General features: G+C 43.6%; 1 protein-coding gene across 1 annotated transcript in view; it reads left to right on the top strand.

Annotated features, from left to right (window-relative positions):
• Positions 1–1,783: 1,783 nt before the first annotated feature.
• MEIS1 (Meis homeobox 1) overlaps positions 1,784–21,421 on the top strand; it is a gene marked incomplete at its 5' end in the record, with an annotated part of 23,564 nt that continues 3,926 nt past the window's right edge. Inside the window, 3 exons of the mRNA XM_010159798.1 lie at positions 1,784–1,860; positions 19,550–19,608; positions 20,853–20,942. Coding sequence (XP_010158100.1) covers positions 1,784–1,860; positions 19,550–19,608; positions 20,853–20,942 — 226 coding nt within the window. The remainder of the gene's footprint in view (positions 1,861–19,549; positions 19,609–20,852; positions 20,943–21,421) is intronic.

Here is a 21,421-nt window from a genome sequence, read left to right as displayed (position 1 = left end):
AGATCACATGTAAGGTGGCAAGCGAAATAAGAAAAAAAAGAATAATTTTGTCCTCGCTTGATAGCAAAGCAATGAAGTGGGGAGTAAGCTATAAAGATGAAAATGTTACAAATCATCTCTGTAGGGTTTCTTTTTTGAAGAGAAGCAAAATGTTATGTTCAGATAGATGGATGTAAGGCAAGTACGAATGTTTGTTGTGGATGCACATGCATATGAGGCGGACAATAAAATTCATGCTATGTGTTTGCATGTGTAAAATGCAAATACCTCATAAAAAAGAAGTCAACCCCCCTTCCGTGTGTCTCCCACTTTGCAGTTCTGGAGCTCTTTCATGTACATGCAGAAAAAATGAGGTAGTTTACAGGTATGTGGGTTATCTGAGGGCTTACTGTCAAGAAAACAGTGTTGTTAAAAGAATGGGAAATTCCTCACCATTTTGGGGTGAAAAAATCCTGTATTTTTTGAAGCCGGTGGCCACAGCGAGGGGCTTTGAAATGAGCACTTTGGGCAAGGGAAGTTGCCAGAGTTACAACAAAAATCCCTGTTTGGTAGAGTGAAGTGATGCAGGCATGTGACATAGCCATTAGATGTCAGGTTATGCTGTTCACAAGAATACATAAAATCTGCTAAATAGTTACAATACCAATAGCATTGCAGAATTTTATGAGGTTTTAAATTCTTACGTTTTACAAGGTTTTAGTTTACATCTTGTGTAACATTACGCCGAAGAATATATTCAAAGAATATGGGAATGTTTCAGGAAAAAATGTGATGTGTATGTAACAGCAAATACTTTGTGACAACCGACTGCTAAGTGGGATTTTGGGTTATGCCTAACCAGTTATATGAAATTATCTTTATTGAAATGTTATTAAATGCCTTGCAGCAGACCAGGCCTGAATCTGATGTGTACTGAGACTTGGGTGTCCAGGTTAGGAGCTGGACAAGTGTTTTTCCTAGGAATTGTTATGTTTGCAGTATTTGGTTGTTTCCTTTTGGGACAGTGACATTTTTAGATGGAAGGAAAAGACAGAAATGATATTTCTAAATTTCAAACTTGGATGTCGTTTTGCTGTTGATTTACTAAGCAATCTGTATTCATGCAGAAGCAAATTTTCTGAGAAAGCAATCAAGTTCTTACAAGAAACTTATGATTGAATTCTAACATTATCTTCAATTAAACCAGTATTTATTTTCTGTCTTTTAGGATTAGCGCAGCACAGCTATGTTAATGTCAGGCAAAAATGTGCTGATCGTTGACCTCGTGTTGGCCTGTGTTCAAAACCCAAACGTTTGTTTATGTTCAGGATGCTGATCTTATTTGCAAATTATTTTGGGGCACTGGCAAGATTAGTCTTCACTATCTCAGAAAATATCAGTGTGTTTTAGTTTTACAGAGAAGTGCTTTGTCGCATTCTTTGTTGTTCTGTGAAATACAGGGGGAAAAAAAATTATTTTACTCTAATCGGTCATTCAAGACAAGTGCAAAAACTTTCAGCTAATGCAACAAATATCCTTCTTGAGTATCAAGGTACTGCCAGTATCCTAAGCAGTTATTTCTCCACTTCACTAATCTTTATAATTGGCTTGTCTTTTACTGCCATTAATTAAGTGATGTAGTAGCCCATTAATAATTATAAAAGAGTGACACACCTCAGCATTTTCACCTTTCAATAATAGATGTCACGCTTCTGTTTTGGTGGGTTTTTTTTAATTTAAAATAAAAGGTGGGCCAAAAAACTGCATTGTTTTAAATGTATGTATTTATTTTGGTATCTTATAGCACCCTTACCCTTCAGAAGAACAGAAAAAGCAGTTGGCACAAGACACAGGGCTCACTATACTTCAAGTGAACAACTGGTAAGTAATTTTCCTTAGTGTTTCTGTATGTCCACTGGCACCCTCCGGCAAACGCTTTACATTTTTGAGGACACGCCTTGCCCTTGCCTGCTCCCCCTTAGCAGTTTATCGATGCAAAAGTGATACAGCCTTGTGAGTGGTTTCGGTTGTGGGAACTAGGAGCTTGGCTACCACAGAAAACAAGCCATATTAATTTTCCCATTGCTGGGGCAGATTTCAGGGTATTCATATTTGAGTACCAGTCCTCATTCTGATGGAGGATGTGTCTGCTTCAATAGGAAGCTACATCTATTCTGAGAAATTTGGTCTTGGAAGAGGTGGAGATGTTGAGTTGAAAAAGGGGCAGTTGGCCCATTTCTGCAGAGGGTATTATTATTTTGGGCTGCTGTCATCCTTGTTTTGATGTCGTTAGTGGGGTTTTTCTTTTTGACTGATGTCCTTCTCTCTCTTTACCAGTTTGTTTAAAAAGTCCAGGTTTTGAAAGCTTGAATAAACTTTGAGGACAAACTGGCTCTTCGCTGCTGAAGTATGATGTGGAGCAATTTTATTTATTTATTCCAGTTAAGGGTTGCTGGAGTCCCTGATCTGTTGTAGTAGCAATTTCTTTGAGGAAAATTGGGATCTGTGCTGTTTCTGCAGTGGATTTTGGACTGTTAACTGTCTGGGACATGGTGAAGGCAACCAGTGAAAATTACTCATGATTTAAGTATAAAAATACAACAGCAAACCCTTAAAAAAAAAAAGTTTGATTTATTACCCTTTGTTACTGCATCAAAATGCAGGTTTTTCCCACTTTCCCAGAACAGGCATCATATTTGAAGTGTATTGCAATCTAATACCTTGTAAAACTAACTGTATCTAATTAATTGTCCTAATATTTTTAGATTAGTGTTTATGATGGGAAACCTTATCCTCTTTGAAGTAATACCCAGAAAATGGCCAAGGCAAACAGCAAACCTGCTGGGGAGAAGGGAGGGAGGAATGCCAGTTTGCAGACAGAAGTTTTTTTTTTTTTCCGTTCAATAAGTGTCAGAGATTAATATTACTGAAGCTCTGATTACATGGCCTAATCCATTTTAGTGAATAAATTTGGTCTTGATGTCCATTGCACCTACATTAACAAACCCTCCTCTCTTAGAGAGAGTAGGAGCCTATGGGAGAGATTCCAGATATATTAAACCCCATTACAGAAAATGTAATTTCTGTCAATATAATCCCATGTATTCTTCAATTTAGTACTTTAGAGATAACAAGCTACTTACAATATATTTGCCTTTGGAGGATTAATTTACAAAGTGCACTATCTGGGAGACGCAGGCGGGCTCACATAAGCATAGCTTGTAAGGGTTATCAATTTCTGTGACCCCCCAGCATCCCTGGGAGATCAATTTTTTGAAGCCCTTTAAGACACTGAATAAAGGAAAATACCAAATACTTAGCGTATGTGAAGTATGTTTCTAAGATACTTTCTTTAAAACAGAGGTATTAAAGGCATTAAACGTAAAATACATGTTATAAGGAAACATAACCTGCCATGTTTTGGCTCAGCCAGGAAAAATTCGTGTTTGCTTCAGCTTTACGTCTCCAACCTTCGTCCAGGCGATACCCTAATTTATAGGGTTGCCCTTCAGTTTAACGATAGGTGCTTTGGCCAGTTGAGAAGCTGTGTATGTTCATCTTACTTAACAGTGGAGTAGACGAGTGTGCGCTGCTCTGGAGGGGTCTGGGAATGTAGGATTCAGCATGGGCAACTATTTCCATTTAGGATGGTCCATCAAAGAAATTTTGCAAGATGATGAATATGGGATGCTTTGAACTAAAGCTGGTGGATTTTTTTCCGAGTGACTTTCCGGGGTGTTTTTCAGTACCCATCATGCCTGGGATTTGAGGAGTTTTTATTTGGCTTTGTGTCAGATTGTGTTTTTATAAGTTCCTTATGTGCAAGGAAAAAAAAGAAAAGTAGGTCAAAATACATTATAACTGAAGTCTTGTGGATGTAGGGCAGGCTTCCTCTGCTTGAGCTAGTTTGGTAATTCTGCTGTGGTGTTACAATTGTATAAATTATTGAGACAATTCCCCTTCTCTCCCCAGCCCCACGAAGATTTAACACTGTAGAAAGAGTTGGGGCTTTCTTAAATCACAGGTGGTGGGCAGAGATGCCAAAATATGGTGATTCAGCCCCTCTTTTTTGTGACGAATGCTGAGGAACAAGGAGGCTGTGAGGCTGTGGCTGAGTGTGCAGGTTGCACAGTCGCATGTGCACCCTCAGGAAACATCCAGCCATGGGGTGACCAATGAGCAACTCGTCCCCTCCCAAATCCTGGGGGCTGCGGGGCAACCCTCTCCCAACCTTTTGCTGAATCCCTTTTCTTCTAAGGCGCTATGCAGGAGAAGAAACTCTTCTTGCCTAAATTGTTTGCTGTAGGGGGGGAGCTAACGTATCGTTTCTGGTTAGCTTTGCCTTTCTTCAGTGGACTCGTAAGTCATTCAGCCACTACTTGCAGAAAATTTTGCCTTCGTCCTTAGATTCTTCCAAACTTGTTAACACACATGTACATTTTTGTATTAATGATGAGTCATTGTAAATCACTGTTGCAGAGATTAAATAAAATGCTGAAGGGCAGGCTGGGTGCAGATCAGTCATAAATTATTGGCAGCAACACAGCATGTGGGAATACATGAAATGTGCATGAAAAACATAAACTCATGTCTGGTAGCATGGTCGTTAGCCCAGACTGGGAATGCTGGGTTTTCTGGGTGGAATTAGAAGTTTGCCACAGAGCAGTCAGTGAAGAGAGTATTTGTTTTCTACAGATTGAAAGCATTTGAACAATTTTTTTTGGTCATATTTTAAATGCTTTTACAGTGTGTGCTAGTTGCATACTTCCATTCTCTGCCGTAACAAAAAAAATGGTGCTTTTCACATACGGTCTGCCCGGTGTTCAGGCTTCTCGGGTTGATGCACACAGCTCCTATTGATGGTGGAGGAGTCACAGGAATGGGGAGATGATGTGCCAGAAAATGTATCAGTGTTAGGGAACATGCCTTTAAAAATAACACAGTTTTAACTTGACCCTTTTGTTTGTTTGTTTTAATTTTTATTTAAAGCAATGAAATAATCCACATGGAGGATTTTTCCCTTTTTTTTCTCACAGACAACAATTTTCCTTGCGAATCACGAGTGTTGCCCTTGTAGGACTATGTTTTTGCCACAATTGGATGTTTCTGTCATGGGAAGAGGGAGCCCTTACCCTGTTGCAAAAACTAAATACATAGATCTATGGCAGGTAGAAAGGTAGCAGAGTTCAGAATGTCTTTAGTCTAAATGAACCCATCTTGTTAGTCGCTTAACCCCACAGCTTCGAAGCATGGTAACGTGAACTATCTTGTTAGTCGCTTAACCCCACAGCAGTTTAGGGTTCGAAGCATGGTAACGTGAACTGGAAAGAGCACTTGTATGATCCTGACAGCATTGCATATATGGACATGGAAGGGACCTGACCAAATACAGATTAATAAGGGGCTTTCCCCCGGTGATAAAAACTAAAATATCCAGGAGGTGTGATCCAGTCATTTCTTACCTCAGCTGAGAGTCAGCCGGGCTGTATTGAACAGTCTATACGGTTTTCTTGTTTACTGCATCCCAGCTGAAATCTCTTCCCGTTAAGAACTAATGGTAAATAATTACTGGTGGTTCTCTATGGAGAAGAGAGAGCAGTTCTCATCAAGGGCTGCATTAGGTGTCAGATGCTTGTTTATGTTTTAGGAAAGTCTAGGTACACGCAGATAAGTGTCTGTATATTTGTAGAATAATGTGCCTATGTAACCTCTCTGTATGTTCATGTCTATATGTGACTATCTCTCTACGCAGAGGTGCACACAACCGAGTTAAAATGATCATAAAAAAGATTAAGTTCAAAAATTCAAATTCTTAAAGCTTCAGCTTTTTATTAAGATTTTCCATTCTGCTTTTTCCAAAATACCCTTGTGCTATGTAGGGCACAGACCAGACAATGATGGAGCAGCTAGTCAATATTTTATCTTACCCTCATTCTTCAGTACTTCGTTTGTGGAGCTGTATTCAAACCTTACTTGAAAATGGAATTAATAATTACTGCTGGGTTTTCCTGTGGCGCGTACTGCTTTAATACCAAAGTCCTCCCCTGACCTCCTCTTGCCTATATATGCAGATAACGTTGTGGGTCTGCATGATATTTTTACAGCTCCCCTGCAAAGAGAGAGACTAGTGTTGTCCTGGTTCACAAATGAAGAAGTGAGGTTCAGGGAGGTCCAGCACAACCACTGGTTTTGAGTCTGTCTGGGACTGTGAGATGACTCAAAATGACAGCAAGTTACTCACATTTAAGGTCAAATGACCACTCAGTTCAGTGGAAACTCCAAAAGTTTAATGCCTCAGCATCCTACGTTGCCAAGCTCCACTGCTGGGCATGGAGAAGAAATGAAGGAAATCAGAAACTGCTGGGCAAAAGTTTGGGTTTGATGCTTTCCTCAGTAGCTCCCAAGCAATCAAAGGCAGGCACAGAGCTGAAAATCCCCAACTCCAGCTGCTTCAGCCAGGACTGCTTTCCTTTTCTTGCTGTTCGCGACCTTACTCGTTCAACTTTGATGAGGTTTATTTCATGTAGAAATCAATTTTTCTACATTATAGTGCCCTGGATTGTTCTTAGAATAAACATAACCATCGTTGGGGTGGTTGAGGCATTGAGCCTTATCAAAGGTTTTACCTTGAGCTGGTAACCAAACTGTTTGCATATACAGTAGATTAAAGAATAGGGTTCAAACAGCTCTAGTAATAGAGTTTCCTAACTCTTTGAGTTCTTGATTTTATGACCTTGGCTTCTTTAAATGTCAATTTTGTGTATAATTTCCTAGACTTGCAAAAAAAAAAAAAGAAACCAAACTGCAACCAAAGACACTGGAAAAAATGATCAAATAATGTAAATTTCCCTAATCTCATTCTTGGAGAGAGATGAAGTTATTTTTGATGAAACTTGAAAAAGAAGAAATTAAAAAAAGGCTCCAAGACCAGCCTGAAGATGAGTTTGAAAAATCTGAGATGGGTTTGCAGTAGGAAGGCAGGACCATCTTAATGCATGTAGCACAGCCATCTCAGAGCACAGACACCCAGAAATACTTTATTGCTCTTTTAGACCCATCACAACTCCACTTTGTCAGGAAACTTTCTCCTGCCTGTTTCTTTGCTCCCGGGAAACCGTGGTGGTAGAGCTTTGCTGCTGTAGTTGCACGGGGCAGGGGATGGAGCATTTTGACATGGCATGGGTCGGTGGGGTGGCATGGTGGGGAATGGGATGGGAGAATTTTGCCCTTCTCACGTGGGATTGCTGGAGCACCACCGTGAGAGGTGTGTTTCCCATCTGCTGGCCGGTCATGCCCAGCGTGGTTTGCTAATGGTGGGTTACGGACGGAGCAGATGGGGGGGTGCAGATGGGGGCAGATGGGCAGGATGCAGTCTGGGAGGTGCGGATGGGGGCATGGGGGAAGATGCTGATGGGGCAGATGGGAGATGCAGATGGCGGGGTGCAGCTGGGACGGATGGGGGAATGCAGATGGGGACAGATGCTGATGGGGCAGATGGATGGGATGCGCATGGGAGGAGTTGCAGAATGGGATGGATGCAGATGGGGCAGATGCAGAAAACCTCTGCCCACTCCTACGTAGATGTGGTAGGGAAGGAGGAGCAGCTGCATGGCTCTCTGCTCTGTCACCTTTTGGAAAACAGTCCCAGGCCCCTGTTTTTCTGCTGTGATTTTTTTATCATAGAGCATGCCTGGGGTTTGGTCCATCTAAAGCACACCCCAAACACCCCGACATCCAGGTGATGTTATCTGGTGATTCCCATGTGTTGAGCCCCACGTCAGCCCCGTTGGCAGGGATGGAAAGGCTCCTTCATGGGGCAGGTGGCTTGATGTAGAATTCAGCTCCGCTCAATTCCTTTGCTGAGGGTGATACTCACCCCAAGCAAAAGGCCAGCACATGACCAGTGCACCACTTTAGTCCCACTTAAGCACTATTTTTAGGGTGTAAGTGGGGGAGGAGGCTGGCAGGCAAGGAGCATAGCAAAAGCAGGTGCTGGTCCTATACGCAGGGGTGGATTTTCACCCCCGCTGCCTACCAGATTGCAGGCTACAATAAATAGGCAAGCTATTTGGTTTGCCACTTTGCAGAGCACATTGTATGCAGGGATTTTTGGTCCTAGGCAAGTAAAATAGCTGCTTGTTTTCAGATGTATCTATTACTGCTTTTGTTGCAGTAAACAGATTAAATGAGAAAAGGTCAAGATGCAATTTGAATCTGTGTAAGAACATAACAAATACTTTTCTCAGTAATCAGATACGGTAAATACAAGTACTTATTTACTTGTAAATGTTAAAACATTCACAAATTATCCTCTCAACTTCAGCAATACAAGCTTAACCATCAGATTTTGGAAACTATTTACTCCTCTTCTTTATGTGATTCAAGAATACATATTCTGATGTTATTTAAACACTGTTTTGTTAACGGGAATAGATGCGAAAACAGTAGTAAGAAGGAATATATGTTGCAGGTTTAGCTAATACACATTGTTTGTTATTCCAGAGTAAAGTAAGACAGTAGGTGTTTGGGATGTGAAAATCATACCCCCCAACAAAACCCCACGAACCCCCAAGAAAACCATTTAAAAAAGGATCTTGCTGGGTGAATTGTTACACCATTTGAGCAATTCAGAATATATGTGGTAAATTAACTATTCTAAACGTACCATGTGCCGAGCTTTTCAAGCAGATTTTTACATTTATGTTTTCACTAAGTCTTAGCTAATTGTTATGCCTTTCACCTTGAATGCCAATTGTAATAATAATACTACATCTGTAGCCTATTTCTCTGTTCTTAAATTACAGCAATCAGGAATACTCACTAGGTAAAATCCTGTATAGTTACTCATAAGAAAATATTGAAATCAGACGAAAAAATGTTTAGCTTGCATATTGCCTTAGACAGCCCTGGAGAGCTGCCAAGCAGCCAAGGTATTATTAGAAAAGCTGAGCAAATAGCTTGCAGGGGGAAGAGTTGTGAATTTAGAGCCATCAGGTACCGTTGTATCACCGGATTTTAGACTGGTGGTTTTTGTTGGTTTTTTTTTTTAGTTCAGTAAAGCCATTGAAAAATACAATGCAGTGGTTTAAATGTGTAGGGTTTGGTTTTGGTGCATGGGTTTCAGGAGTAGTGACGCAGTTTTGGCACGAAACACAAGTGTTTTTCCGAAGGAGGTAAATGCTCGGAGGAGGTGGATACAGAGGGGTTTTGGGGAAATGCTCCCTTGGCCTCCTGGATTTCAGGTGGAGCAGAGGAAGGGTGTTCACTCTGGAATGCTGAGAGACCCTGTCAGTCTCCACATGCCCCAGAGTGCACCAAAACAGGGGTCACAACGCCCAGGAGCAACAGGGGAGGATGTTTCCCCTAACCATTGCTCTGACATCCCCTGGATTCAGACTGGGAAGAACCAGTAGAAGAAACACCCTTTATTTCAAGAGCAAACGTGGAACCATTTTGCACGAATTAATGGACTAATTAGTGGTGCCCTGAGCATTGGGCAAATAGGAAAATTGGTGTTACTTTATTCACACAGACGCTTTTCTGAGAGGGAGAAATGTCGATTCCCACTGCAGAGCACTGTATGGTGCAAACGGGGTTTACCTGCCATTAGTCTTGACTAACGAAAAGTGCTAGGCATTCGAGAAGTTAATAGGCAGCCAAAAATAACATCCTGTTTTCCCTTGGGCCTTCCATCCTCTTCTGGTGTGGTTTTGTACCTGAAAAACTTTTTTTTTTAGACAGTGCATTAATATTCTGTAACGAATGCGCTGTCAGGTGTCAGGGAAATCAGATGAAATGGCACCGTGCAAGCGTTCGCCGCTTGCTCTTTTCTCTACTCCTGCCCTGGCTTTGCTCTGCAGGATCAGGTTAGGGGGCAGAAGGCTTTGGGTGCTGCTTTTTATTTAAAACTTCCGAGATTCAGGTGTGCGTTGCTCAAAACAAGGGATTGCCTTTAAAAAAATCCATCCAGGACACTTGTATTGTGGAAATGCTACAATGCAAGCAAGAGGAAGGCTCTGCCCCGTCTTCTGTAAATACAATTCTCAGGGCTTGGTTTTTTTCTTTAGTGCAATTTTAGGGGAAATACCTTTTTTTATATATATACACATATACATATAAACCCTCGATACATTAAAAAAAAAAAAGAGAGGAGGGGAGAGTAATGGTTTGTCATTGCTTTGCAAGTCAGGTTTTGGTCTATTCTTGTCATAGCTATCTGAAGTGTGTTTACATATAGTTTGCCTTTCTGGTATTTTGTGCTTGCACAGACCTGATCTCCACCTCTTTTGTGTCAACAGTTGCTGAGATTGGTGTAGAGCGATTAACCGTTGCAAACTGAAACACCAGCACGCGGAGAAAGGTGCCCTCAGAGACCCTCTCTCGCGCTTACATCAGGCGCTAGCTCCGGGCTGCACCTGCATGAAACAAACTGCGTGGTTAAAAAGTCAGCCTGAAATATTAAAAATGGGGCAAATGTTGCCTCCTTCTTGGCTAAACCAATTTTCTCTTCTCGAAAACGAAAGGCAGCCAGAGGCGCAGGGCGAGGACGCGCTATCGAGGGCGTGCGGTTTGCCCTGCCTGCCCTGCAGTGATTTTGGTGTAAATGATGTATAGCCGGCTCTACCCACGTTAGGGCTAACGAGGCTTCTGCCTTTTATTTTACTTGTGAAAAAAGAAAGAAACGGCAGCAGATGCTGCTGATACAATATTACTTCCACAGTTCTTCAACGAAATCTAGGTCATGTAACAGTTTCACGGGTTATTATTTTTCTTCCCCCTGCCCAGGCGATGTAGTCCTTGTGGCTTTTTTGGCTAGTGGTGAAGTGCAATACCAATTGCTTCTTTTTAATTTGGGTTTATCCCAGAGACGTCTGACTTCTCACCTGGTTTATAAAGATGGTTTATACCCGCTGGGAGCTGATCCCTAAGCTTTCAGTGTCCCGCGGTCTCACAAACTCTTTTTATCTTTGACATTCCTCTGACCTCCCCGTCTGTGTTTTGTTTGCATTGTTTTCTGAGGATGTCTTTTCTCCTGCCATGAATATAACGCCGTCAGGAGTAGGATTATAAGCAAAATGAATTACTTCACTTAATGGGAAATTATGTTTAGATAAAATAGATTACAAAGTAGGTTATTAGTAGTGGTTAGAAAACAATGTTTTGAAGTAGGACGTCTTTGGAAGGAGTTCATCCAGAAGTGTGGGCTTGTTTTTCAGGTTGGCTGTGACTCATAATTGTATCTTCTGTGGTTTCTGGGGAATAAAAAAATAAGGAAAAAAAAAATTCAAACCAGTTTTACAGGTGCCCACATCACACAAAATACACCAACGTGCTCTTTTTTGTTGTCTTGGTAGTGGTGAGGAGGACGCAACCACAGGAATCACAGCTTCCCTCTCCAGCCCCGAGCCGATGTCTCGGGGTATAGACCAGAGCAGTGTTGAAGCCTATTTCATGTACAAATCACAGGTCCCATATCAGGGTTCATTACGTTTCTCTTTGAAGGCTCTGGGAGTGTTTTCCTCCAAAGACACTTTTCGTTTGGCCATCCTGGGTTTGCTTCTCCTTGGAGAAGCAAACTGGAGGAGCTGGTGTGGGGTGAGAGAGTATGGAGTTACTCCATGCTCCTCAAGCAGCTTTCTGGAGATGAGGAGGGTGAGGAGGTTCATCCAGGAGTGCAGACAGAGCATTTTTTGCATCCTTCGGTAAGCAGGAACATGCTTCAACCAAAGACAGATGTAGGAGCAGCCACTCTGCTTTTGCTTGGGCTGGAGGGCCGGACACAGCTTCCAGCTCCCATGTTGTATGCATTATAGGTAGGAGAGATCAGGGAAAAAGCTGTTTGGACAAGACTCCCGACTTGGTGTGTGGAAAAAGCCTTGGACCTTAAAGGAGGAAACCATGTGTTTAGACCACTTGTGCGGCAGGAGAAAGCTCGGAGATCATGCAGGCATCTCTCAAACACTAGATTCCCTTAAATGAGAGGTTATGCTAAATCAACAGAGGACAAAGAAATTTCTGGGAGAGAGAGGAGTGTTTTCAAAGAAGTAGCGAGTCGTTTGGTATCCGTTCTCACCCACTGCCAGCATAACCCCTGCCACTGAGCAGGGCTCTAGTTCTTGGTTTGAAGGATCTGCTGAAGACAAGCCACTGCCTTGCATTGATGCCGTACGCTATACCCCAGGACCTGAGTTCCGGAGTCCAGACATGCTCTCCTAAAGGTTCAGATGGAAAGTTCTTCAGACCCCACTCAGACCTGGGAGACGTGCATCATCATCTGGGCTGCTCCCAGAGCTTGCAGAGAGCCTGCGCACGCTCTGCCACGAGCGTTTGGGAGGAACTGGGGTTTGTGGCATAGTCTGCACGCTGAAGCACGTACATCTCTATCCCAGCAAAGACAGTGCACTGTATGGCGCTGAGATGAATCGCTCTCCAAACCTGCAGTGGAAGAGCAACTGCATAGCATCGGTCCTTGGGCAGGGAGAGCATTTTTGTGGGAGGCTGGTAGCATGTTGGGTACCCAACTGCAGTGCTGTGTCAGGTACAGTGCTGTCCCGGGAGTGAGTTAGAGCAGTCTTAGTGCTGCCCTACTAGATGAATCCTTGCCATATTCCTTAAAGGCTAATTGTGGCACACGGAGATCAGCAGAGTACAGCTGCGCTGGGATTTGGGAGCAGGGAAGAGACGGGAGGTCAGCTCCGCTGGCGCTTTGCCATGTAAAGATTTCCCCTTACATCATCTGGCTGCCGAGGGCGAGTTTACATCTGCTTTGCACCCCGAGGGAATTGTGGTGTCAGGGAATGAGGTTGCTGCAAGCCCTCCCTGGCGCAGCCGAGACCTGCAGCACGGCCTCTGCTCTGGCTCCCTGGTATCGGTGGGGAGACGCCCGGATGCCAGACGCAGATTTTCACCGGAAACTTTCCACGGCGGCTGAGGTTTTTGGAGGACTGAGTAGGATTTGTGGATGGGAGGTGAGGAGGAGGAAGGAGAGCATGCCAGAGGCCAACAGCGGCTTGCCTGTGATGTGGGAGGGCACTGGAGATGGGCAGAGCAGGGAGGAGCATCTCCAGGGAACCCTTCACCAGTCTTGGCTCTTCACTTCTCTCTAGCGAGTCCCTCCCTTGTTTTTCATTCAGAACTAGCTAAATACATGCAAATAGGCTTTAGCTCCATCCTGCTGGAGAACAAGGAAAATTTTACAAGATGAGGAAAGTGTTTCCTGCTCAGTTTTCTTCTAGAAAGACCCATTGAGAAGCCACCAGCCATAAGCCCTGCATGGAGATGGGGCATGGGGAACATCTGGGCCAAGGGGAGAGCGGGACCAGGAGCTTGTGGGTCCAGCATGACAGAAAGCCGTTGGCTGTCCCTTGTGCCCCGAGAGCACAAGCAATCACCGGGCTCGCTGCCGTCCCGAGGCAGTCACCGCAGCTGGGTGGTGTCCCATGAGGCTGGCAGGGTGCTCCCCTAAATCCAACCGGTTTATTTGGAGGCAGGATGCATCTCACAGCAATTTGCAAAGAAAGCATGGTACGGAGAGCAGGAAGGGAAGCAGGGCTTATGGGCTTGGGAGACTAGTAAGCACAGGGGGTTGCCAAAGGTAGAGCTGGTGCATGTTGGGCCGGCCGAATGTAGGGCATAGCCGGCTCTCTTCCAAGGAGTGCATACCTGATCCCATCTCCCAGCTTTCTATTTTTGCACTCAAGACGCTTGCTACATTAGCAGAGTTGGCTTGCGAGAGATTCAATAGCACTCTCCTGCTTTAAAGCAACTTTTCTGAATGCACAACATTAATCCATCGGTGGGGTCACATAGTAATGCTTGAAGTCAGAAGCTATTTTTAAAACTAAACTGCAGAAACACACATGGCTTTCATTAGTGCTTTACATCAAATTTGTCAGCTAATTAGTGGTTTTTCATCACTAGTTTTTGCATAGTATTTTATTTGTTCGCTCTTCAGTATTGTCTTGTGACACCCCCAGCCCTATATACAGTCCCTGGTGCTGGTGCTGCCAGTGGAAGAGAGAGGGAGATGAAAGCTTTCAGGAGACCTTCCCCATCCTCCTGATGGATGGACTCACTGTATTTGGAGTATATTCCAGTATTACGTGTCTGGAGTGGGCGGTTAGCAGCCCGTGGGCTCTCTTCCCTCCCTACCTCCATTTAGTGTTGTAAATGATGTATTGCAGTCCTGAACTGTCTTTGGTTTGGAGGAGGAGGAGGAGAAAGCAAGAAAAGTTGCCAAACATGACTTCATAAAGTTTGACTTTAAATTGAACAAAGTTTCTTGAGGGTCTTGGATTTTTTTTTTTTTTTCTTTACAAATAAAGGGAGTACAGAGAGCATGGATTGCTAATGACTGGTAGTTACGGGTCATTAAGCTCACTAACTGACTTCAGGATCAGAACTTTCTAATAACGGCAGTAAGCACTCTTTTAACGTTTATTTCTCATTTTGGGGATGGGGAGAGGTGATTACCATTCAAAAGTCTGCAGTTATTTTTTCTGTTCATAATCAATGGAGGGAGCTTGCTATTTTTAAGGCTGCTTTTAACACATTTGAAAGTATTCTCTGAAATAATTTCTATGGGTCTTTTCTTTAACTGGCTCCTTTAAAAGGCTCTGGAAAACAAATACACAGGAAAAAATGAAAATATGTTAAAATAAGGAATAAAGCAGTTACTGAAGTGTAATAATCCCGGTTTATAGCACACTTTCCATTTAAATTGTTTTTATTAGAGATAAACCTGTTAAGCGTTGAGGAATTAAGTGCTGAATAGAGAAGGTTGTTTCACTGCTGCATAAATGAAGGATCCCAGTATGTAGAAAAGAGTATGGCTGGTTTTACAAGTGAATTATTTGCCAGCTTGAAGGCCTCTGCTTACTTTGGCATCTGTTTTAAAAAAAATGATGATTTGTTTGTTGTCAAGAGCAATACTGTTTTTTTCAGAGGGGAAAGAGAGATTTTAGCTCTGGGGCTTTTAGGTATTGTGGGCTTTCTCATCATTCTGACACCTGATTTGCTAGAAGGAGCTCAAGGAGAAAATGAAGCAGAGGGATTTTCGGGAATTTCTTGGCACCGCAGTCAATACACAGACTTCTGGCATGCAGTGCTTTGGGACAATATTGAGAGGCAGCAGCCTGCAAGTCCAAGTATCAAAAGTCAGTAATGGTGTGAAACTCTCCTTATTTGGGAGGGCCGGGGGGAAAGAAAAATTCAATATACGGCTAGGTCTCAGCATCTCCTTTCAGACGGCTGGTCCTGGAAAATTTCATTCAAAGACTGCAAATTGGAAGTCCCCACAATCGCTCTGTCAATTCTTGAGCAAAGGTGACTTTGGAAATTCGTGACAGGAGAGGAAGGTCTTGTTTTATTCACTCAACAGAAGCGAAATACAAGGGGAAGGGAGAAAGAACAGATCTGTGCGGAAAATGTCACTCGGGCTGTAACCTGAGCCGCAGAGAACTGTGCCTTTTGGAGGGTTTGGTGACCCTCCGAAAATCCTTGCTCTCTGGCTGCTATTATTGTAGCCAATTTCCAACTAAAATAAGTCTTTTGTCATCACCAGCCATGCCGCCTCTTGCTGAGAAGAAACAAAACTTGTGCGTGGCAGTGAGGGCGGCCAAGCTGAAGGTCAGAGTGCAGAGGTGGATTGCTGCATCCCCCGGGACCGGGCTGGATCTCACCCGTGGGATCAGCGATGCACCAACCCGGGAGACTGCCAGTGACCTCTGGAGACAGACCCCGGGCAAGAAGCCTAAGAGAAAACATCCTAGTAAAATGCAAATTGGAGAGAAGAGAGTTTCCTCCTCCTCTTTAGGGTTATGCAGGTGGAATAGCTGGGGTTTTTCTTGCTTTTTGGGACATGGCAGAAAACGCAACCTCACATGTCCAAAAGGGCAAGGAAAAGTGAACTTGAAAAAAATAATAAATATTTTAAACTTCTGTGTTTGCCCAACTGTTCAAATGTTTCCTCCATGCCAGATCCTTCCGCTTGGAAAAAAAAAAAAAAAGAAAAGAAAAAAAGAACAAAAACCAGCCCGAAGTATCATTTTGCAGAGTGCTCAGCTCTCCTTGGGCAGTGAGAGGGGTGCAACTTGTACACTGAGGGATCTCATGTTGTTTGTGCCACTATTGATTGTTCTCTTTGTGGGGGAAAAAAACCCAAAACAAAAAACCCCCTTCCAAGCCTGAGCAAAGGTACCAATGCCTAGAGCACTGGTATGGGGAAGAATACCTTATGCAAGTCTTGGAGCCTGAGTGGGTCTTTACTCAACTGCGTGAGGTTATGCCACTGTCTTAATCATTAACTTAAGTTTTATGCTGAGTTGTGTTTTGAGAATACCGCGTTTGTGTAGCGCTTAATACGCCAATATCTCTTTTAGGTCCTTATTCCTCTGAACTTTCAAAAATTAGGGTGATTTAGGGTTTCTTTCTTTCAAGACAGGCGAAGTGAACATACGGGAGAGAGGCAGTGAGATTTTTCCCATTAGCTTTTCTGTTCCATCATCTTTGCTAGTGTTACATCAGCCAGTTGCTTTGGAAATTCAAAGAGTGATCAAAAGATCTTGGCCCTTCTATCAAAGAAAAAACCAGAGAGTATAAAGAAATTATCCCCATAGCAGGGGGGTTGGAACTAGATGATCTTTAAGGTCCCTTTCAACCCAAACCATTCTGTGATTCTGTATTTCTGCAGCTACAGCTAATTCTCAATTTTGCTTGCAGAGAGTTCTCAAATGTGATTTATAAACGTAATAGCACTGCATTGTGCTCTCTCAAGGCAAGCCACGTTAATAGTTTTAATCTGCTGGGTTCTTACGAATTCCAGGTTTGGGATGCAGGAAGAAACTTGAAAGTGAATACTTTCTTCTTTTTTTTTTTTTTTAATGCATAGTGCTTTGGACTCTACTATAATGCAAAGTAAAGCATTCTGTTACAAAGGCAGGGAGGATGGGACAGAAGGTTAAAGGGCATCCTGGAAACAAACAGCTGGACCAGTTTATTTAAACAGATACAAGGATGGGGAGCTGACCTCCGTTTGACTTCTAGTGGGAGGAGCGAGAATGTCATTTTATTACTTTGCCCAGAAGGAAAATGTTCTTGCGTCTGAATTCCCCCCGAAGACATCCAAACACTGGGCTGTTTGGCAGATTTGCTACTTATAGAAAATACTTACATGAATGCGTAGGAAGAAGATAACTGTTAAGTACCTGTGTGTAAAATGTTCTTACAGCAGATATCCCAAGCAGTAGCGTGGGGCAAACAGGTGAGAACAGGTTTTACTGCAGGCCTGTCTTGTGGGTAATTATTGGTAAATTCTAGCTATATAGTTTATTATTCTAGCTATATAATTTATTATTGAGCCCCTCCCCCCTTCTTATTAAAAGCGCTGTAGTTTGGAGGAGAAGGAAGAGAAGGTTGTGGCGTTGAGGTGTGCGTGCTTAATGCCGCGCAGGGTTTCTTTGGGGTAAAACGTTTGGCAAACGAAGGTTTCTGTGACCAGCCAATCTCTTGGCTCCCAAAAACCTGCCACAGTAACAGCTCCTGGCAATCGGGCAGGAGAAGGATGGAGTAAACACAGCGAGAGCCTGCCAGGCTTGCAGAAAGGAACGGCTGGGGTACTGGGGTTTTGTGTTGTTGTTTTACTTCGGAGAGTTACTGTGAAAATTGCTTTTTGCAAATGCAGATTACAGATATTAAACAATTTTCTAATTGGTCATGGAGCTAAGGCAGCTAATGGGGGAAAAAAAGCAGGGTTATTTTAATTGCTTATTTCACATGGTGTTTGTGCTACACCTGTGCTTATAATGAGAAAGGAGAATTAGTCTAACCTTCTGCTCACATGATTATAATTTTCATGGTTTGTACAAGATAATGATAAACTGATTTGCACCACCGTTTGCTGGAGTTGAGGGTTGGGTTTTTTTATTGGAAATGCGTACAAAAATTGATCCAATACTGTTGCGGACGAAACATGACTGGGTTCAGGTGTAAGGTTTCCAGATCGGCACCCGGAATTGGTGCCTTTGAGCCCATTTTTGTTGACACAGGTTTGATTAGGACTCAACATCTTGCTTAATTTTTGTGGGAGTTTGGGTCACAGGAGTCAGTTGGGAAAGGGAGATAGGAGGAGAACAAAATCACTGTGCTGGTCTTTCACGAGGGCAACACGAACAGCGTGGGGCGGTGGTTTGTGATTCTTCTCCCTGCCGGAGTAAGGAAATGGGTGGGCAGAGCTGATTCCCGTGGGAAGGTCCTGGTGGCTTTATCTCTACAGCAGGAGAGCTCCTGCTAAGCTAAGGCAGTGAAAACAAGCACCAAGTAGCCCTTTGTGGACGTTTGCATTGCATTTGGCAAGTGTCGTGTGGTTTTACCCGTGCTCACGCTTTTTCCTTTACTAGTAAATATTGTGGCATGCGCGTTTTTATTTTAGTTTTTTTCTCTCTCATAAAGAATGTAAAGTCTGGTTATGAGGCTTTGCCCTGATTAAACCTCGATGGAGATTTTTTCCAAATGTTTTTTAACTAAGCTTTCTGATGAGCGAAACCACAAGAGAAGTTCTAACGCTCTTCAGACAGGTTCCCAGACGTGGGTTTGGGCCTCCTGGTTTCAGTGCCACGAGGACTGCCCGCAGAGGAGACTGGGGCACTTGTGATCCCTCTCCTTCTGTTTCGCTCTAAATTATTTTGAATATTCCTTTCCCAAATAAGCATAGCAAGACTAAGTGAGACGAAGAGCTACAAAAATCCATGGAGTATGGTTGCAGATGGCTATTTTTAAAAACAACTGTACCTTTTTTTTATTTCCAAATCTGCTTTTCATTGTTCGGGGGGAATTTTCAGTAGTCCAGTAATTACAGTTTAACAAGATGTTTGCTGTAAATGGTCAGGCCTAGCTGGAGAAAACAGGATTATAAATTCAATTACTGTAAAGCTATGACCTCGCCTTGACCCCTCAGACTTTGCATAAAGAGAGAGGGGGGGGAAAAGCCCACCAAGAAATGGCTAGGAGGAATGCACGGCTCTGAAGTCCCCAGCAGTGTGACTTAGTGGTGATAAAACTCCAGACGTTCCCTCATTTGATGGGGTTCTGCCATCACAGTTCATTATCTTAATAGTGGGCATTAAAAGGGAATTAGGTTTGCAAGAGGTAGGGGCAGGTTTTGATAAAAAAAAAAAAAAAGGGAGAGAAGAAGTCGGAGGACATAAGGCAGAAATGGCACTAATGAGGGGGAGGTAGCAGATGCCCTTACGAGCATCTCGCCGGCTTCACCCGGGTTTTTTTGTGCCCCGTTCTGAATTGAGAAGAGCGTTGCTGGTATTGTTTCCTGAAAACTCGGCTAATTCCCCCATGAAAAGATGAAATGGAAGTGTCTGACTGTGGTAAAAAGCAGGCAAACATAAATCAGCTCGCAAACCCCAAGCTCGTGCTCTCAAAGGTCATCGGGGTTAGAGGTTTTCTAGTATTTGCATCCCCATGCAGCCCGACGGAGAACAACGTGGCGGGCTAGAGGGCTTGGGGATGGGTGGAAGTCATCCCTTCCCTAACTGTTCGCTTTCCTCTTTTTTTGTTGCAGGTTTATTAACGCTAGAAGAAGAATAGTTCAGCCCATGATAGACCAGTCCAATCGAGCAGGCAAGTCCCCAGTAGTAACTGTATTCAAGTCACGCAGGCGAAAACCATCCTCAAGCCATTCACCGGGAGGTCCATTACCTGGTAAATAAATGAGAAATGAATGCCGGGAGTGATGGACAATTAAAATACAACCAGCTTTCTTTCATGCCAACCCTAATCATTTTAACGTAATTAAAATATTTGGGGAAAAAAATCCATTGAAAATTCAAAAAAAAGAAGCTAAAATGGTCTGCTCCGTGACCGGACTTTCCTTACATGTTTGGAATTAAAGTTGTTTTTATTCTTTTTAGTAGTTGTTCTGAGTTTTCCTTCCCAGCTCCTTCTGCTCCCGTGACCACTCCCCGGTGCATGGCTTGGTGTGGAATTGCTGTAAACTTTATTACCTGTCAAAAGGGCGAAGGGGTCAGAATCGCTTGTGGGACTCAGTAAAGTTCAAAGACATTCAATGAGGTAGAGCTTTATGTGCTTTAATAACCCAAGGCAGCTTACTTCTGAAGCCAGCTTTTAATGTACAGTTAAAACCTCCAGTTCAGGTAGTGGTAGTTGTATGGGGTCCTTTTGTCCATCGTCTCTTCTTTTTGGCAGCTGTCTTTTGGGATTGCTGTGACTTTAGGGTTTACTTGGGGGGGGATTTTTTTTCTTCAAATTTTAAAATCTTAAAGTTTTCCTGTGCCGGTTCTGTCTGAGGTCTTGGCTCACAGCTCTGTGGGGGTATTTACTATCGAGGAATAGCCCATTACTCTGAGTTGGTTTTGCTTTGCAAGCCTCGCTGCCAAACTATCCAAATCCATCGTTGTCCAAGATGCCTTTGGGCCACACTTTGGTTTTGAGTACATTCGATTATTTTGTCATTAGGGGTAAATATCTGGCACGGACGTGTTCAGGTCCTGCTCTTAGAAAGGCACATGGGCGTAATTTAACACACTGCGATTTCAGGGGGACTATTCCAGCCGTAAAATCCGGCTCCTATACAGGTCTTTGCATTGACGTCAGCAGCAGCAGCAGCTGGAGCCGGGGCTCCTCGTGTCTCGAGATTTCAGATCACTAACTTCATTTCCAAACTCACAGTTGGAAATTAAGCCAAAACTAAGCAAGCTTGGTAGCTTGGCCACTAAATTTGCACAGTGGATGTTTCTCTGTTTTTAAAGCCGGTGTCACACAGGTGGGGGGGTTGTGTCTTCGTGCCTTCAAAAGGGTGACCCTTTTTGACTGTGGCTAAAAAGCAATGTTCTGCGCTTTTCCAGTAAGTCAAGGGACACCCTATAACCCCGACGGGCAGCCGATGGGAGGTTTCGTGATGGACGGCCAGCAGCACATGGGCATCCGAGCACCAGGTAAGCCCCCAGGGGAGCGTCGCCCACCCGTGGGTGACCTTGGCTGCGCCACCACAGGTAACTCTACCTCCGCCGCCGCCTCCGCTGCCTGCCTTGCCTTGCCTGTCTTCCACCTGCCTTCCGCTCCGCCGAGGGGAAACAGGCATCTTCTCGCTCGAGGGGTCCCGGGCCCTCTGCCGTGCTGTGTTTTGGAAAGGGGCTTTTGGCACTATCTGTTGACTTTGCTCATTCTCTGGCATCTTCTTGGATTTTTATCTCCCTCTAGGACCTATGAGTGGAATGGGCATGAATATGGGCATGGAGGGGCAGTGGCACTACATGTAACCTTCACCTAGGTAACCAATGGCAAAGCCAGGGGGAAGTAAGTACAAACGGGGTCTTTGTTCTCACTTTGTCCGAGGGATATTTGTCTCCTTGCATTTCCCTATGTTCTCCCTGCCCATAGCCTCATGCTTGTTCCTTCCTTTCCATCCATCCTT

The sequence above is a fragment of the Eurypyga helias genome, unplaced genomic scaffold, assembly GCF_000690775.1.
Source record: "Eurypyga helias isolate BGI_N326 unplaced genomic scaffold, ASM69077v1 scaffold28579, whole genome shotgun sequence".
In the NCBI taxonomy this organism is placed as follows: Eukaryota; Metazoa; Chordata; class Aves; order Eurypygiformes; family Eurypygidae; genus Eurypyga; species Eurypyga helias.
The sequence above is the reverse complement of the archived record's forward strand: the minus strand, read 5'-3'. Positions and strand labels throughout refer to the sequence as shown.